This window comes from Pelodiscus sinensis, chromosome 1 (genome assembly GCF_052426305.1).
Source record: "Pelodiscus sinensis isolate ZL-2025 chromosome 1, ASM5242630v1, whole genome shotgun sequence".
Classification (NCBI taxonomy): Eukaryota; Metazoa; Chordata; order Testudines; family Trionychidae; genus Pelodiscus; species Pelodiscus sinensis.
Genome location: NC_143052.1, coordinates 316987782 through 317007652, shown reverse-complemented (window position 1 = coordinate 317007652; position 19871 = coordinate 316987782). Strand labels below are relative to the sequence as shown.

The following is a 19871-nucleotide window of genomic DNA, read 5'->3' as shown; positions in this document are numbered from 1 at the left end:
ACTGGTTAGAACACTCACCTGTATGACAGCAGACCCTGGGTTTCGTTCCTCTGCTCCAAAGATTTTCATTACTTAGCCACAGTGGAACAATTTCATCAGAAGAGAGAGAGGAAATACCCCCCTCCCCAATAAAAACTGCAAGTACTTCAGTGGTTACAGCACCTCCTCCCTCCCCAATAAAAACTGCAAGTACTTCAGTGGTTACAGCACCTCCTAAGTGATGAGAGACCCCTCTCCTACCTGAGAGATGGAAGGAATTAAATCAGGGTCTCCTCCTACCCAGGTCTGTGCTCTAATGACAGGAGTAAAAGTTATAAACAGGCTTGCATGGATTAGACTTTTATTTTATGTATGTTGGTAAAGTTGATTTCACCACACATGATTAAAAAAAATATTTCCATCAATCAAAATGTTCAAATGAGAAGAAAAAAAAGATTGCCTGAGCAGATGGTCCCTGGCTTTGTTTGTGAGTCTACCCTGATCACCTAAGCTGACCTCTTGAACATTACAGGCCACAGAATCTCACACACCCACATCTATAAATAGACCCGTAAACTCTGGCTGAGTTACCAAAGGCCTCAAATCACGATTTACAGAATTTCAAGTTATAGAAAATCCACCATTTACACTAAACTTGCAAGGCAAAAAAAAAAAAGTCTATGCCAATCTGAAAATGTATTAGAATCAAAACACAGTGATTTAGACTTTTGAATTAGGCTTGCAACTAAATAGCAGAAGCAGGTATATTAATTTAAAGATCTTCACTTAGTATATTTTGACATGGGATGCTGACAATTGTGTTTTAGCAGTTATTCAAAAAGTTATAGCTTTATCTCAACAGCTCTCATTAAATAATTGTCTTACTCCGCTCAATGATTTCCCACAAGTGTGAAAATGTAAAACTATTTTTAAAAATGAAAAAAAAAAAGCCCAGTTTTGCAAGGGCTAGTTATAAGGTCACTGGCTTTATTACCATACAATGTTGCCAGATGTGTGGTTTTCAACTGGAATGCCTGGTCTAAAAGGGACCCTGGCAGGCAACTCAAATGAGCACCACCGACACTAGGCAGTCAAAAGTCCTTTTGATGGCACGGCAGGGACATGGGGCGAAAGCAGGCTCCCTAACAAGCTTGTGTCTGAGACACTCCCAGAAGCAACCACCAGGTTTCTGCAGCCCTCAGGTGACTATATGGATGCTTCCTGGACCTGAGCTGGGCGCTAAGAGCATGTGCAGTAACTGTGGTGCAGGGTATGTGTGCTGCTAAAATGGAGGGAGAGGGAGAAAAATGCACCAGCCCCCAAACCTCGTTGTCAGCAAGGAGAGAATGGTAAGAGTACTCTGACCCTTGGCCCGGGCAGCCTGTCTGCATCCCTAGATCTTCATCCCCAGCCCTACCCCACCCCAGAGCACGTACTGCCAGCCAGAGCCCTCACTCCACTGCATGCTAGATCTCAGACCTAGCCTGGAACCCTCCCTTGCACCATAATCTCTCATCCCCAGCCCCACCTCAGAACCCTCATGGGGGAAAGGGGCGGAATCCACAACTTAAATACAGTGGTCAGTTTTGGGGATGATCATGTTTAACACAATACTTGATCATTTTATACCCTTTTAAGTGGTTATATATGGCCACCACAAAACATAACACATTCAAGCAGGCAAGTGCTGCTTCTAAGGGTACATCTAGACTACATGCCTCTGGCGACAGAGGCATGTAAATTAGGCTACCCGGCATAGGAAAATGAAGTGGTGATTTAAATAATCACAGCTTCATTTAAATGTAAATGGCTGCTGCGGTAAACCTCATCCCAGGAGGTCGACAAATGCCTTTGATGTTTACCGCGGAGCATCCAGACTACCGCGCTGAGCCGACAAACAGCTGATCGGCTCAGCGCGGTAGCTTCATTTTCCTATGCCGGGTAGCCTAACCTACATGCCCCTGTCACCAGAGGCATGTAGTCTAGACGTACCCTAACTGTCTACTTTTAATTGGCCTTTGTAATCTGGTGGCATCAATGCTCTGTAGCTTCATTTTATCCCAGCAATGAATTCTTGATTTGTAGGACCAGTAATAATCAACATGAAGTTATACAAAAGAAAGATGCACCAAATTTTCTAGATAAAAGAAGTTTTCCACAGTCTTAGCTATCAAGATTTACTTGGTTGGAGTATAATAGCAAATTAGAACTTTCTGCTCTGTCAGCGAAAACTGTTCATAGAAAATATTAAGTTTGTTTTCCAGAAGGCTAAACCAACATTAATTTCATCTGGATTTCAAAATTGTAGATAACCATTATGTGATTTTACATCACACAAAAAATCCTCCTGTCACAAGGAAGCTGTAATAAAGTATGCTGCTCTGCAATCACAGGTAGATGTGTCTGCACTAATGTTGGACAGTTACAGAAAAGAATCAAAATCAGCCAGGAAGGTACAGCACAAAATTTTTACCAGTGTTCAGTACATAGCTCAACAAGGAATAACATTACGTGTACATATTCAGAGTGATTCAAATCAGATGCAGCTCTTCATGGGCAGTTAGTACTATAGACAAGGGAACACATTGCTATTTATTATTTCTATAGCATGTTCAGTGTGTGTGGCACTATATAATCAGTCACAAAGAAGTCCCTTCTTGAAAAGCTTGCATTCAACAGGCTCCTGCAAAAGCATCCATGGATCTGTTTATTTGGGTGGGTACCTCAGCCCCCTATAGCTCCAATTCACAAACCCCATTACAGGAAACAATCTAGATGGGCTCTATAGCCACCCTATATTAACTGCCCATCTCTACTCCCTCCAGTCCAACGAATGAAACTGAACTAATATGAAAGCATCTGAAGACCACCATAGCTATGCAGAGGTAGCTGATTTAGCTCTGAAGACACATTAGGAATACTAATAGTAATAGTAGTGTTAGAGAAGCACATGGAGACACCCCAGTAGAAATTGGGGCCCATAACAAGCCGCCTCTACAGAAACACTTAATCTAAATAGGTTTAAAAAAAATGGTGTAAGAAAGGAAGAATTATTATTTTGGAGACAGGAAAGTGGGGTACAGACAGATATAATAGGACTCTGGCTGAGCCAGGAATTTAACCCAGATCCCAGTCCAGTGCTTTAGCTTCTTTTGATTATTTCTGCTCAACTTACATTCTCAGGCTAAGTTAATTGAAATCTAAAGTAAAAGTCCAGCTCACCAGTCTATCATTTGAAACCTCCCATTATTCAATTAAGCTAACTTTGACAGCCTTTATACAAAGAGAAAAAACAGATCATAAATATAGAGATGTAGGACCAAATTCAGATTTAGTGGTAGGTGCTAAATCTATGGAATTCAAGATGCATACTCACCCTTTTGAAAAGCTTATTTATATGCCTAATTGTGGAGTTAGGAGCTTAACTTCAGGAGCCCATTTAAAAAAAATCTTGGTCTACATTTCTACCTCACAATGTTTTCAGCCTTGCAAACAGTCAACCCTGGCTAATCTTACCCTTCTTATCTTATCATAATAAGGCACACCACATAGAAACTAGCTAGCGATTGAAAAAAGGCAACACTAACTGAAAACAATGGGTAAAATCTCCTATTCAGAGAAAAGCCTTGGATTTCATCAGGGTGACAGAGAGTATAAATCAATTCTGAATTTACCCCAATGTGTTTAACCAACTGCCCTACAATATGGCATACAAGTCCACTTAACTCAGGTGTTTCATTTTAAATGACCTTTGTCTTCCTTTTAAAGTATAAGTACTTATATAAGATGCCAAAGGGCAAAACCTGGAAAACAGGTGCAGCACTCAAGGCAGCCTCCCCTACACTGTGTCCCCAGCATCTCAAACCTGTCCTGGAAACAACCTATGTCTAAGGATCACCAGCTATTTCTGTTCAGTGCTCAGCTGCAGCTTTGACTGGCAACAATAACTGGTGTTGTTGGTTATGGGATACATACACCTGTCTACTAGGAAGTGGGCTGAGGCCACCCAGCTATTTCATCTAGGTTAGTTCTACACATAACTGACCTGGGAGGAATTCAAAACAGATATTTCTCTCAGTGAAGGCCTCTACTTTGGTTTTGGAAAGCTGCCCAAAGTCAGTCTGGAATGTGCCCGAGATTATCAAAGCTGTCAGGGGTGTGGATCGTTTCCTTACAGCCCGTATCAAGCATGCATGCCATCCTCCCCTCGACAAAAATCCACTTTCAGCCAACACCCTTCTGCTCTGACAGGGGACGTGACAGATCTGCTTCGCGCTCCACGGGGGGAGAGAGGCCCGGCAGCAAAGCCCTCAAAGCACCCAGACCCCCCCCGAATACACACGTGCTGCTCACCCAGGCACTGCTGGGTCCCAGGAGCTTCGCCCAAATCCTCCCGCGTGGGGCAGCAACATCTAGCTCCTGCCCACAGGCCGCTGGGGGGGGGGGGGGGCAGCAGGGTAAGGTGCCGCAGCCACCTCACAGCGGTCAGACACGGCCTAACGTCGACCAGCGCGGGGGCCAGGCGCGCCCTGGGGCTCCCGTGAGGGCCCGACACTCTCCCAACTCCCCAATGTGGGGGCGCGGCAGGCGGCGCTCCCAAGCCCCAGGCGCCCGCTCGTGCCCCCGTCGAGCTCCGCATCGATGCCTCCTACCTGATCCGGTCCTTCTCGGCCCGTTTCAGCGCCGAGTCTCGCTCCAGCACCTGGAAAATCTGCTGCGCTTCCTCCGCGCTGAGGAAGGTGAGATCCAGCCCCCGAGGGGCTCCGGCCATGGCCGCGCGCGGGCTGGGGGAGCAGGCGTGAGCGCTCGGCCCCCTGCTCGCCCGGCCGCCCCGCCCCGCCTGCGGGAAGTGCACGAGCGCCGGGGCCAGCCCACACCTGCGGGGCCCGCACCTGCGCGCGAGAGTGACGGGCCGCGGAGCTAACTCCAGCGGGGCGCCAGAGGCGGGACGGGGCGCCGGGGCCAATCCCGGGGGCGCGGGGGCGGGCCGAGAGCAAGTGACATAGCTGTGCCTGGAGCAGCCAGAGACAAATATTTGCTCAGAGGCTGTGGCTGTTGTCACGCGTTCAGCCCTTGGCCAGGCAAGGAAGTGCCTGGCTGGAGGGGCTTTGTTTCGTAGCAAAGGCAGAGAGCCCCGGCGAAGGAGCCCTATAACGGGACACACAAGGCAGTGGGGCTGCAGGGACTAGGCTGTTGGAGAGATGCCAGGACTGCACTGAGAAGTCTTGGGCTCTAGGGACGCAAACTGTGGTCAGCCCGTTTCAAATCCCATTGTGGCTGCAGCCTGCCCGTTAAGGTCTGGGAAGATACAGCAAAATGCAGGACAATGTAGCACTTTAAAGACTAACAAGGTGGTTTATTAGATGATGAGCTTTCGTGGGCCAGACCCACTTCCTCAGATCAAATAGTGGAAGAAAGTAGTCACAACCAAAGATACAGACTTTGTGTAATGGCGTACAAAGGGCCAAGGGGAGACAATGGGGCTCGACAATGGGAGTCAGGAGACTCCTTTTAAAGTATAAGTACTTATGAAAGATGCCAAAGGGTGAAACCTGGAAAACAGGTGCAGCACTCACAGCAGCCTCCCCTACGCTATGTCCCCAGCACCTCAAATCTGTCCTGGAAACAACCTACCTCTAAGGATCACCAACTATTTCTGTTCAGTGCTTAACTGCAGCTTTGACTGGCAACAATAACTGACATCTAAATTGCTGTGTAACCTTGGGAAAGTTATTCCCAGTATTTGGGCCTCTTACGTCCCCCACTGCTTTTTGTCTGTTTAGATTGAAAAATCTTCAAAGGCAGTGGCTAGTGCTAGCTGTGTGGCAGGGAGCCTTGGCACTTATGTCCTTGCTGGACGTTTTTTAAAACACTGTTTGAGCCCCAGCTCTTCTTTCATCACAAATTAAGCACTGGCTCTCACCAAATGTGTTTGTACAGTGCTTGGTGCAGTGGGGACCCCTCCCCCCATTTTGGTGTGGGGTTGTAGGTGCTACAGTAATGCAAATAATTATTGATACTAGCACAAAGAGGGGATGCAGTGCAACTCAAGTTTGAATTTTTCAGGGATAATAGGTAGGAGTATTTGATGGTCAACACAGAACTGAGTGATTTCATACATTGTGAAGCAGTAGAGAATCAGGCTTGTTAATTGCTAATTATTAGTATAACAACATAGAAATAATTGTGTTGTCCTGATTTAATTTCTGATTACTCTTATTGTGGCTCAACATGTTAGAAACAATTCTGATGCTCTAGCATTATATGTATCAAGGGAAGAATATATTGCCCTTAATATTATCATAAAAGAATAAAAATACCAAGGCTTTTTATTGCAGGTGCGGTCACGGCAGCCATGGGCAGGATGTGGATGCAGTTTCCAGTCATTAGTTTTCAAACAGAAAAAATGCATTCATAGAAATGCTGAAGATGGCAAAATGTGGGAAGCATTGTGAGTGCAATGGAAACTGCAATGAGCTTGGTGCTGCTGGGCTTGCCTTTCACGGTATATTGAAGTGGGTGCTGTGTGAAAAATGCATCTCCAATGGGAGACACTGTGGTGCTGGTGGAAATAAAGGCTTCAGAGAAAGTTGTTATGATGGCTGTCAGGAGGCTCTTTGCTTTGGTGTAGTTCCTACCATCCCTTGTCTGGTCTGAAGAACAACCCTGTTTCCTGATACTAGTAGAGACAATGCTGAGGTTGTGATATGACTGAACTGATGAAAATGTCATCAAAGATCAGCTAGATATGTCAGCAGAAGAGGTGGGGGGAAACAGAAGGAAGAGGGAATCTTCCCCAGAGACAGCAACTCTTGAAGGACCTTTCAGTCTAAGGGTTTGTCTACAGAGCAAGTTGATATGGGGCAAGGTAAAGCACTGTAGGTCCACAGCAGTCTTGCTGCACACTAGCTCACTGTATGAATTTGGTACAGGATTTGATCCTGGAATGTCCTGGCATTAAACTCCCTGGCTAACTTTTCTACATCTGTTCCTGGCCAGCCTTCTCAGTTTAGAGGCCTAACAAGTTATTTCAAAAGGGACAAAGCCACAATGAGTACTTCACGTACTTTCAAAGCCAGTTGAGATCCTATCCTGCTCTCCCTTGTGTTTCCACAGCCTGGCATGGAAACTGATGGTGAATCAGATAGAGATGCTCTTTCCTCCTTCCCCTCCCAGAAAGACAGTAACATGTTATCAGGCAGGACAACAGCTGCTCATTTTACTCCTTGCTCACAACACAGCCTGGTCCTGTGGTAACAGGGAAAAAAAGGTGGCAGTGCTCTTCCATAGCAATGGGGCTGATTTGAACACTTCAGTTAATAAACCACAGTAGGAGCACACTTTCAATTCCTAATCCAAGTAACCCTTTGTTTTGAAAGCAATCATCCCTACGACCACAGTTTAGAGCCTCAGGGACTACAGCTGGTCCTGATTTCATAGGCTGGGCATGATGGCATGAAAGTTAGCTGCTTTAGAACTGGGGAGATGGGCCATATATACTAGGAATGTTAAGGACTAGTCAACTATCCGATAAGCAAATGCTTATCGGATAGTTGACAGGATAAGTTGACTAGTCCCTCCCCCTTTCCCTCCCCTCTGCCTCTATCTGATAGAAGCAGCATGGGAAGAGAAGAGGGTGGTACTTCAAAGCAGCAGCACCACAGAGAGCCTGGGCTTCATGCAGTGCTGCCACTTTGAAACGCTGCAGTGGCCTTTCAAAGGGGCAGCGCCGCACAGATGATCCTATGCTCAGTGCAGCGCTGCCCCTTTGAAATGTCGGCATGTCATTTCAAAGGGGCAGCGCTGCAGAGATCGGGGCCTGCGGGGGATTCCTGTGCAGAGCTAAGCCAGGGATCAGATGTGCGGTGCTGCCCCTTTGAAAAGCTGCAGCACCGTGTGGAGCTGATCCTGGGCTCCGCACGGCGCTGCCCCTTTGAAATACTGGGCGGCATTTCAAAGGGGGCAGTGCCGCCCTATGAACTAATTGAATAGTTGATGCAAAAATACATTGATTATTCGATTAATGAAATACCCAATACTTAACATCCTTAATATATACTCATTGTAGGGTTGATCCAAAGCTCCTTGAAGACAGTGGGACTCTTTCTATTGAGTTCATCTGATATTTAAGAAAGCTTTCTTTTCTCCTGAACCTTGTGGTAGCCTCCAAACAGGCCTGCAGTGTGAAAAGTTTTATCTGCAGCTGCATTTTTTATTTAAAAATACCTATAACTATGTATTCTGTTGAGGGGTTACTGTAAAAACAAAGGAAATTATTCTTGTTTGGTGGTAGGACTGTTTCTGTCTAACTTAATCTAGTCTATACAATCTTAAGTATGTATTTTAATATACAAACCACAATTGCACTTACAGCCAATTACATATTGTTTACTAACAATACTGGGAGTATTCCAGGAAGTTTCCTGTTTTTAGACTGTTGCTCTCTTTAGTTTGAATGGCACAGTCTCAAGCCAGAGTACCCACTCTAAAAGCTTTTCCCATAGCTTTGAGCTAGCATATGTTCTGTAAAATCACAATAATGTTTCCGTTTATAACTAGTCCCTTGTGTTCAGCACAGTGACCTGGAGGGCTAAAAGAATAGCCTGTGATGACTGGATGACACCTGTCATGACAGTTCGTGATGGTATTTTTGCGTACCGCGGCACAGGATGCTGATTGATACCTATCTTCGTAATTATACAACAAGTTCTCCAGAAAACTTAGCCACAATTTACAAATGCAGCTGTGCTGTGAGAGCAGTTAGCCTCAATAGAGGATTTCAGGTGCTAGAAACACAAAAAGCCTGAGGGGCTGTTTACAGATGCTGAAATACTGGTAGAAACTGTAGGGAAATGTTCAGCAGAATCAGTTGATGCTTGTAGTAATTGGCCCCAGTTTCTGAAAAACGATATAATCTTGTCTGTTCCTGCTGAACTATTTACAGTGAGTTACCATGCTTATTAAGTACAGGCAACTTTAATTAACCCCTTACATTAAATCACAGTGAAAAAGGTCACATGGCAGTGTAAAGTATAAATATGATGCATCTTTCAGTCTACTTTGAATTTTTTAAAACTGCTCATTACGTTTGAAATAAATCTTTCCAGTGCTGACTCAGGTCACTAACAATTTGATCATCCTACCCATAAAAAGATAAATTAATCACACATACCCCTGCGCTTTAAGATAAATAAAAATAAAAAATGAGAGCCAAATGATGAGTATGTATTACAGTAGTGCAAACAAAGACAGGACTGTGCAGCACTTTAAAGACTAACAAGATGGTTTATTAGGTGATGAGCTTTTGTGGGCCAGACCCACTTCCTCAGATCAAATTGTGGAAGAAAATTGGCATGACCATATATACCAAAGGGATACAATAAAAAAAAGTGAACACATATAAAATTGACAAATCAGAGGTACGGGGGGGGATAGTGGGATGCTGCTGAAAAGCAGCCCCTGTCCACAGGGATCCCAACAGAGAGCTTCCCCCCACCCACTCTGCAGACATGGACTGCTGCTGCCAAGCAACCCCTTTTCGCGGCGGCCAAAGGCTGCTCAAGCAGCAGCCCCAGTCTGCAGCCAGCCTTAACTACTATGAACAAGGACTGGTGCTGGAGCAGTCTCAGTTCACGGTGGCCAGAGCTGGCTACGGACAGGGCCAGCTCGTGCTGATCGCTACACCTCTGCATTTTAAATGTAGTAAAAGCTCTGTAGCCAACTGTGGAGCTGAAGTCAATGTTTTTTGTTTTTAAGAAAAAGATTTGTCCTTACCTTGATCTGACTCAGACATATTTAAAATTCAGATAAGTTATCAGACCCAACTGTCCTCATGCCTTAAAATACAATTTTATTCTGTCTTTGAGAACAATTCAGTGCCCAGCTATTTACCTGGGCTGGCTCCAACTCCCACTGAAGTCAATGACAATTTGTCTTTTGACTTCCTGGAACTTGCATCAGATCCTGGTCATTTATCATTCTGTTTATTATTTTATTAAGAATACTTAAGTAAGATGAAAGTGTCACCCTTAATTGCCACTGAAATATAACTGGATTTTCTATAAATGTAACTTATACTTTGAACTTGATGGATGTAAATCATTTTGGTTTTCTTTTGTTTATTAGTTGAATTAAATGTGCACTGACTGGTTATATAAACACTCATTCCAATATGTCATGCAGTAATTTTAATCACACAAGAGACTACTGGAATGTTGGTCACTTTCACTGGAGTACTGGGCCTCTAATTAAACTAAAGATTGATTTAAAAAACAACTTAATTAAAACTCAGTATGGATGAATGAAATCCTATAAACTGGTGTAAATCTATTTAAATAACAGTCAGGAAAGTTGCTTTGCTATTCTTCAGTTTCACAGGGGGTTTTAAGAACATTGGATTAAAATAGTTACACAGTATTTTGTACATATTTCTGTACACCTGAGTTTTAACTTTATGGGAAAGACTTAAAAAAAACTCTCTGAAGCCTAGGATAAGTCATGATGATGTGAGCACCCAATTTGAATACACAGTTACCACTATACTATCTAACTAGCTATTCATGTACATAAATATCTAATTTGCATGTACAATTGTGGTAACTACACATGCATAGTTTGGGTGCACATTTCTACTGCCTTTTTTTATGTGGCTCCAGAGATACTTTCCATTTGGTTTGGTAACATAACATTGAGAACTTAGGTTCAAATAATTAATTGGGTGACAAATAAAAACTAATTTCATGTCTCCTCTTATTCACATAGGCTCCACTCCTGAACTGGGGCATGCAGTCTTCTAGGGTATTTAAGAAAGAGAAGGTCATATCAGAAGTCTGTGCATTGGGGAAGGCTTGCCTGGCAATGTACAAAGGTAGGAAAGAAGCTGCATCTTCACCTTTTGTTCAGGAGAGAATTGTGGAGCTGCTTGGAGCACTGGGGAATGCCTATAAATACATAAATGACAATGGCCACAATTTTCCAACCTGGGTATCTTAATCTGGGCTCCTAAATTTATCTCCAGGAAGCCTGATGAGCAGAAGCGCTGAGCCCCTCCAAAATCCCATTAAAGTCAGTACTCTTTCTCCTTGCAAGTGTGACCTGGATGTAGTGCCCAAGTGATCAGTGTCATGACTACACACTCTGCTTCGTCTGCACTCGAGAGCATGGAAATGTTTTCTGAAAAATAATATTCTTTCCCTTGTGAGTGCTGGCTACTACCTCTGGTTTAATTTTGCTCTAGAACTTAATCTATGCACTCCATATATTAAATGATTGTCAGTGCCTGCCAAGGAGAAGCATAAGTACAATAAAAGATGGTGTCAACTGTAAAATAACCAACAAAGTTTAGGGATAGAGTAATTTGCAGGAGATGAGGAGGCAAATGAACTTGTAATTGGAGTCCACTTACCTTGCACAAAACATAAGAGGCTACTGTTTCCCTTCTTCCTCCAATTATGCTGTATTTATTCTGTTTCTTGACTTCCTGCCAGCAGCTCCATTGCCTGTACGGTTAGGTGTGATAACTGCAGATATCGCATATGCTATATCTTTAGAACTATAGTTTGGCTTTGTCTATGGTTTAGAATACTATCAGTGCCTTTGTATCAAGAACTGTTTTTAAACAAAGTCCTCATTAATGTGATCTAGACTCTGGTCAAGTTTTGACAGTACTAAGGTTTTAAATAGGGATGTCAGAGTATAACCGATTAATCAATAAACTGTTGCTAATGATCTTGGTTATACTCAACTGGCTCCCGGGAAGGTGGCTTTGCTGAGGCAGGGCAGTGAAGCCACCTCCCTGAGAGCTGGGCAGACAAGGGCTGACCAACGGGGAGGAGGTTTTGCAGTGCGGGTAACTGTGTAACTGCTGAGATTTTCAGCAGTTACACGGTTACCCGATTACACAATTAACGTTCCTAGTTTTTAAAATGGATGAAGAGGGTGTTCGAATTCTTATATAGCCTAGTAGGCTGTTCCCACTAATGCTGGCCCAAGAAATACCACCTGGAATCTTTCTTCTATACAAGGACTTTTTGTGGGCCTACAAAGTACAGTGACTAAGGCCAAAGATCTTATATCTATTCTTGGTTGTAGACATGGCCCAGTTGATCTCCTAAGTACAGCTCAACTTCTGAGCAAACTGCCTGTCCCCAATACCAGTCAATCTTCTTTGTTGTATTAGGTTCCCATTTAGCCCTTTCCTGCCTAATTTCAAAAACTGCAGTCACTGGATTAATCATGAAAGGCATCCACAAACAGGAAATTTCTTGGTAATTTTACTTCAGGGAGAGGGTGGAGTAGCTAGAATTTAAATACAAAATAAGAGCTATCCGAGATGAGAATTAGGCAGATGAATCAGTGGGTGTGGTCTGTTTTGCTTTTGAAAGGAGACTTAACTGGTTTCATTTTTCTTTCCTGTCAGATTAACATCATTGGGCTGGATTCTCCAGTCTATCAAGTTCATTTTGCCTTCCTTATGTGGAGCAAAGTGATCTGAAAATGGCAGGGGATTTGCGCTGGAAATCTCCCTCTGTGAGAGTAATCTCTGCCAGCACAAAATTGACAGAGCCACCTTCTGTGTCAATAGTGCTTCCCAAATCCACTTCTTCCTCTGATGGACCACCTTGTACTGGTGCAAAGGGAAGCAAAGGATGGGTGTGTCTGGGAAATGGGTTGTAGGGAGGAAATATTTTGTTTTAATTTAAAAAATAAATTCCCTTGCCATTTTAAATTAAGCCAGAGCCAGGCAGCTGAGAATCAGGGAGCTGGGATTGGCTGCGCCTCAATCTCTACTCTCAGTGGGCGTTAATTCTGCTTAGGGGCAGTGGCAGTTCAAGCCTGTGACTTCTTTTCAACAGACAGTTAAAACTTTTAAAAAACAACAAATAGTCTAGCAGCACCTTAAAGACTAACAAAACATGTAGCTGGTATCATGAGCTTTTGTGGGCACAATCCACTTTTTCAGATGAATGGAGTATTAAAGATCAAGTTCCAAAATAGATAGCGGATGGGTGGGGTGGAGAAGGATGGGTTCTAAACCTGTAAATGAAGTTAAGTTCCAAAGCTTCCCAGTGTATTTGGCTTGTGGAATTGGCCTGAAACAACACAGTGGCTGCATCTAGACTGGCAAGATTTTCCGCAAATGCTTTTAATGGAAAAGTTTTTCTGTTAAAAACATTTGCGGAAAAGAGCATCTAGATTGGCACGGATGCTTTTGCGCAAAAGCACTTTTTGCGGAAAAGCGTCCATGCCAATCTAGACGCGGTTTTGCGCAAGAAAGCCCTGATCGCCATTTTTGCCATCGGGGCTTTTTTGCGCAAAACAGTTTTTAGCTGTCTACACTGGCCCTCTTGCGCAAAAGCATTTGCGCAAGAGGACTTTTTCCCAGATGGGAGCAGCATAGTATTTGCTCAAGAACACTGACAGTCATACATTAGATTGTCAGTGTTCTTGCACAAATTCAAGTGGCCAGTGTAGACAGCTGGCAAGTTTTTCCACAAAAACAGCTGCTTTTGCAGAAAAACTTGCCAGTCTAGACACAGCCAGTGACTGAGATCCATTAATGAGTGCCCGGGCAGGTTAAAGTGTTCTCCAACAGGTTTCTATGTATTGCCTTTTTGGATATCTCATTTGTGTCTGTTAATTCTTTCCCGTAGAGACTGTCTAGTTTGGCCAATATACATGGCAGAGGGGCATCCCTGGCATTTGAGGGCATAGATCACATTAGTGGATGTGCAGTTAAATGAGCCTCTGATTTGGTGGCTGATGTGATTGGGTCTGGTGATGAAATTGCTTGTGTAGATGTCTGGACAGAGTTGGCACTAGGGTTGATTGCAGAGGTGGGTTCCTGGATGATTATGATGGAGTTGTGGTGCATGGTTACTGGAAAGAATTTGTTTGAGGTCCTGTCTGTAGGCGAGGATTGGCCTTTCTCCCAAGACTTGTAAGAGAGAGGGGTCATTTTCCAGGATAGGTTGTAGATGGTTGATAATGGGTTGGATGGGTTTAAGTTGTGGGCATACCCATCACAAAGATATGAATAGAGACATTACCTGGATAGTATATTACTTTCCACATCCTAATGACTTAAAAAAATGGGTACTTAAGAACAATTTGCACTTTCTCTATAAGTTTCATTTACCAAGAACACTCTAATTGACTTTTTTCCCCCATCCCTATTTATTTTGGAACTGGAGCTTTAATACTCCATTCATCTGAAGAAGTGGGCTGTGCCCACGAAAGCTCATGATACCATCTACATGGTTTGTTAGTCTTTAAGGTGGTGCTAAACTATCTGTTGTTTTAAAAAGTTTTTCCAGTTACAGACTAACTCAGCTATCCCTCTGAAGTTAAAACTGAGATAGGTTTAAGAAGCAGGTGTTCTTTTGCCTGTCACCTTTGGCACAAATTCTTCATTGTTATCTATCTTGTGCCTTAGGTGTACATGGTGCTTTACAGGTTACCATTAGTGCTATCTGCTTAGATCCGTGGCAGAGAGGTGTGAGCCTTTGACAGTTTATTATCTATGAATGCTTGTTAACTAGAACACATGTATCTTTTCCTTTTCTTCTACCTGAGTTGGAATGCCCATGAAGAGCCTATTTCCCCTGCTTAAATGTAAACTGAAATGAATCTCTTACAGTATGTCCTCTCTTCTCCACTTCTGTCTTTCAGATTCTAAGCTCTTTCAAAGAAAAAAATGTCCTTCACTCTGTCTTGTATAACATCAAGGCAGCAAACTTAGAAACACAACAAATATGGCAACAAACAAAAATAATTTATAAGCATTTTTTTTTTAATCTAACAAGACTTGAGTTCATATTTCTGGCTTCTTTTGCTTCATGTTGCTAAAACCCAGAGCACCACCTTACATGATGCTGCATTCCTTACAGTACTGCATTCCTCTGCTGCTGTGGTGCTCACAGTAATTGCATTTGTTACATGGAGTGGCATTCTTTCCAGGGATTTAAGTGTTTATGATATGAATAGCTGTAGCAGGAAACACACAGAGGATGAAACACATTGACTTTAATGGGATCAATGTCCTGTCAAAACAAGGGGAATTTACTTGCATTTATTTTCAGAAAAATGTACTGGGAGGAAGGATTTTTCCTATTCGTGGCTGGCTCAGTGTTCTTTATGCTTCATTTAATTTATTTGTGAAATGAGGACATTAATACCACCTGGCTTTACAGAGTTACTGAGAGATTTGATTGTTAGTAAAACAATCTGACATTCTCCTAAAATACATGCCTCTGGCAGAAAGGATGGTTTGGGAGATACTCCCTTACCAGGGTGTGTAGTGGCATTCTGAAGCAAGTAATGCAGACTGAAGAGTAGTGGCACATCCAGCTGTCAGCTATTCCAGATGAGAAAAAATATATTCGCATTCATTCTCTTTGCATTTCCCCCTCTTAGATATGTCAGTTCTCGAAAGACTGCTGGATGGACTTGAGGTCAAAGGGAGACTTGTGGATATCTAAGGGGGAACAGCACTTAATTTGTAATGAAAGAGAAGCAATTTTTATTACAGTCATAACTGATGTAGCAAGCCCAGAGGCCCAGGGCTATAAACTACCAAGTCTGGAGCAGCTGTGGCAAGCCCTGACACAAATTAAGCACTGGGAAGAAGGGGAGAGTCAAGCTCTATTGCTGTTTAAAAACGTAACAGTAGTCCTCCAACTGTTTAAAATGTGAATATGCTCTCATGGAGTGCTCTTGGATCTGTGGCGTTGTCAAGACTGATTCCCTATTCTGCAACAATGAATGCAGAAGTGGGGGTCTGCACATGTACCCCAAAACCTTATCTCTCCATGCTTTGATATAAAATTTCCCCCCCAAAATCCTAAACCTAGATTTTGGGGATAAAAAATCCACTGCCACCACCCAAATAATTGTAAGAAAACCATGGAAGAGATCACTTGGGAAATCTCAGCCCTAAAGTAAAACCAGGATGCAAAAAATAACCAATACCAGGTTAATAAAAAAGAAAGAACTTGTTATCACCACAATACTCCTGTTACAAGCATAGTTGGATTGGCTAGATGGTAAGAGCCACAATTTAATAAACTCATGGGGAATTTTTCCATGGGAACAAAACTTGTTACAAAAGAGAGGAAAACCCATTTCGAAATGCACAGACATCAGATTCCCATGCCCAAACCATAAAACAATAAAACCTAATGGATTTATCTAGACTTTGCCCTACTTACAGATGGTGAAGAGTCTTTTCTTGGAGAAAGACATGTTGTCTGTCCCCGTCAGTATTTGGAGAGTCAACTGCCCAGAGACAAGGAGGGAAAAACCCAAAAATTCCTTTGTGTCAGTTTGAAATCCCTATCTGCATTTCTATTGGCTGACTGCTACCTGGCTAGGTACAATTAACCCCTTAATCCCCAGGTTGCTGCCCATCCCTCATGACAAGCCTTCTATACTAACATAGAATCAGAGAATACTAGGACTGGAAGAGACCGAGAGGTCATCAAGTCCAGTCTCCTGCCCTCATGGTAGGACCAAATACTGTCTAGATCATCCCTGATAGACATTTATCTAACCTACTCTTAAGTATCTCTAGAGATGGGGATTCCACAACCTTCCTGTGCAATTTATTCCAGTGTTTGACTATCCTGACAGTTAGGAACTTTTTCCTAATGTCCAACCTAAACCTCCCTTGCTGCAGTTTAAGCCCATTGCTTCTTGTTCTATCCTCAGAGGCCAAGATAAACAAGTTTTCTCCCTCCTCCTTATGACATTTGCTCAGCAGAAATAAGCTGTTGCCGTTCATCTTGCCAACGCCATGTTTGCCTAACACTCCCTCCCATCGACTGTGGTCGCAGCCAACTCGGGCGTTGAAGTCTCCCAACAAGATCAACTTGTCGTTGGCCGGCACTGAGCACAGAACGGAACTGAGGTCAATGTAAAACTGCTCAGTTGTCTTCTCTGTGCTGTTCATGGTGGGAGCATATGCACTGATGACTATTGCATACCGTTTGTGACTAAGGGGTAAGCATAGCTTCATGAGCCTCTCGTTAATACCGACAGGCAGGTCCGAAAGTTGTTTCATCAGACTAGTCTTGATGGCCAGGCTGACTCAATGGATCCTAGCCTCATTCTGCACTTTCCCTTTCCAGAAGAAAATATAACCACTAGCTAGTTCAGTGAGAAATCCTTCTTCAGCAAGCCTGGTTTCATTCAAGGCAGCAATATCAATACCATAGCGTGAAAGCTCTTTAACAACTAGGGCTGTTCTCTGATGAGGCCTTACTGTGTCCTCACTGTCCATGAGAGTACAGATGTTCCATGCTCCCATTACTAACTTTTTTTTTGCACAACATAACCTGTGCGTGAAGAATATTATAGTGGGAAAGTCTTTGCACAGAGACGATCCTACTCTCTCAGCCTCAGAAGTCAGAATACAGTGGCATGAAAGAGAAGTTACTCACCCTGTGAAGTAACGATTGTTCTTCGAGATGTGCCCCGTGGGTGCTCCACTCTAGGTGTCGGGTCCCGTCCCGGCGCCGCAGCTCGGAGACTTTTCATAGCTGTGCTCCCGCCGGCTCGCGCATGCGTGATTCACCAGGATAGCGTTCGCGCCTTTGATCAGCCGCGCGCGAGCCGGCAACCGTCCGTTCCTCTCATCCGCTCATCTGAAAGAGACATTAAGAAGAGAAATTTTTCCCCGGAGCGGGGAGGAAGGGCGGGTCGTGGAGCACCCACGGGGCACATCTCGAAGAACAATCGTTACTTCACAGAGTGAGTAACTTCTCTTTCTTCTTCGAGTGGCCCCGTGGGTGCTCCTCTCTAGGTGACTTCGGAGCAGTACACAGAGCAGAATCACAGCGCTCCGGAACCAAGTCTATCAGCACGGTTTAGTACTGCTGTAGCCACGGAGAAATCTGAAGCAAAGTGTTCTACTATAGCGTAATGTTTTATAAAAGTTTCATATGAAGACCATGTTGCTGCTCTACAAATGTCGCGAAATGACACTCCACTGAGGAAGGCCGTAGTGGCAGCCACTGCCCTAGTTGAATGAGCTTTAGGGCGAGAGGGGAGAGGCTTCCCTCGCAGCGAATGACACATCGATATACATAAGACTATGAGCTTAGAAATGCGCTGAGAAGTTAAAGGCTGTCCTTTTGAGTGGCCCGCTATGGCAACCAACAGACGGTCTGTTTTCCTAAAGCCCCGTGTTCTGTCGATGTAGAACGCCAATGCCCTTCTCACGTCCAGAGTATGTAAGTGCGCTGCTTGAGTTGAGGTATGAGGTTTTGGAAAGAAGCACGGTAAGACCACCGGTTCATTTATGTGGAATTCAGAAGACACCTTCGGAATAAAGGCTGGGTGGGTCCTCAAGGTTACTGATTCTTTCGAGAAAACTGTATGGCGCAGAAGCCATGAAGGCTGCTATCTCACTCACTCTGCGAGCTGAGGTGAGGGCTAGGAGAAAAACCAGTTTGAGCGTAAGTAAGTGTAGTGTTACTGTTGCTAAGGGCTCGAAAGGGGGACGAGTCAAAGTTTGTAGGACCAGGTCCAGATTCCATGCGGGGGGGGGGAGGTCTCCGCAGGGGATGGAGATTCAAGAGCCCCTTCAGAAATCTCTTCGTAGTGGGGTGAGCAAACAACGAACTATCGCCAACCCTATGATGGAATGCATTAATTGCTGCCAGATGCACCCGAAGCGATGCAATTGTCAAACCGTTGTCATGAAGTTGCAAGAGATAGTCCAGTACACAAGGTAAAGGTGCAGAACGCGAGTCCACTTTATTGTCTGCACACCAGGTTTGGAACTTTGCCCACTTAGATGTGTAAGCAATACGAGTAGATTGTTTCCGGCTATGCATCAACACTTGTTTGACTCGTTGGGAGCAGGATTGCTCGGAATCGGTAAACCAGTCAGCATCCACGCAGTGAGGTGTAGGACCTCCGGTCGCGGGTGACTGAGGAATCCGTTGTCCTGGGTCAACAGATTCGGAAGGGAAGGTAGAGGATATGGCACTTCCACTGACATCTGGTGAAGCGTTGAGAACCAAGGCTGGCGAGCCCATGCTGGCGCGAGAAGAATTACCCGAGCTTTGTCTACGTTGATCTTTTCGAGAACTCTGGGAATTAACACTACTGGTGGGAAAGCATACAGTAATGACGTCCCCCAATGGAGCAGGAAGGCGTCCCCCAGCGAATGACGTCCTATTCCGGCTCTTGAACAATAATTGGGACATTTCGAATTGAGTTCTGTCGCAAACAGGTCTATCGCTGGAAATCCCCACCGACCGAAGATGCGATTCAGTATGTCCGAGCGAATCTCCCACTCGTGGTCGTGTGGAAAGCGCCTGCTGAGAGAATCCGCTACTACATTGTCGGTACCCGGCAGGTAGGAAGCTGTTAGAACAGTGTTGTTGGTAATACACCAATTCCATAAACAGATGCTCTCCGTGCAAAGAGAACGGGATCGCGCCCCTCCTTGCTTGTTTATATAAAACATAGTCGCCATGTTGTCTGTTAAAATCCTTGTCGTTGTATTTCGAATGCGTGACTGAAAATGCCTGCACGCGTGTCGCACCGCTCTCAATTCTAGCACATTGATGTGCAAAAGCATTTCTCTTGTCGACCACCGTCCCTGGACCGTGAGATTGCCCATGTGGGCTCCCCAGCCTATGAGGGAGGCATCTGTCGTTATTTGTATAGTAGGTTGGGGGCGATGAAATGGAACGCCCATGAGGAGATTGGTCGGGTTGATCCACCACTGGAGGGATTCCCGGACATACTGCGGCACCACTAGAGGTCTGTGGATACCGTGCTTCAACGGAATGTAGACCGTGGCTAACCAGTGTTGGAGGCAACGAAAACGTAACCTTGCGTTGGGCACGACGATGGTGGCAGCCGCCATATGCCCCAACAGT

The 19871-nt window shown here is 44.3% G+C and overlaps 1 protein-coding gene and 1 long non-coding RNA gene across 4 annotated transcripts in view; one reads left to right on the top strand and one right to left on the bottom strand.

The window, feature by feature from the left end:
• The window catches only part of EXPH5 (exophilin 5), a 58917-nt gene extending 54025 nt beyond the window's left edge, over positions 1-4892 (bottom strand). For 2 of the 3 annotated variants that reach the window (XM_089775645.1, XM_089775642.1), the window contains exon 1: positions 4632-4766. Coding sequence is in view for 1 of the 3 variants with exons in the window: in XM_089775641.1 (XP_089631767.1) it covers positions 4632-4750 (119 nt within the window). In the remaining 2 variants the exon portion in view is untranslated. Of the gene's footprint in view, positions 1-4631 lie in introns of all 3 variants that reach the window. The other variant, XM_089775641.1, reaches the window with a different exon arrangement.
• Positions 4580-6573, top strand: LOC149525884 (uncharacterized). Its single transcript, XR_016348554.1, has 2 exons — positions 4580-4718; positions 6318-6573. It is a non-coding gene; the product is annotated as an uncharacterized LOC149525884 (long non-coding RNA).
• The last annotated feature ends 13298 nt before the right edge of the window (positions 6574-19871 follow it).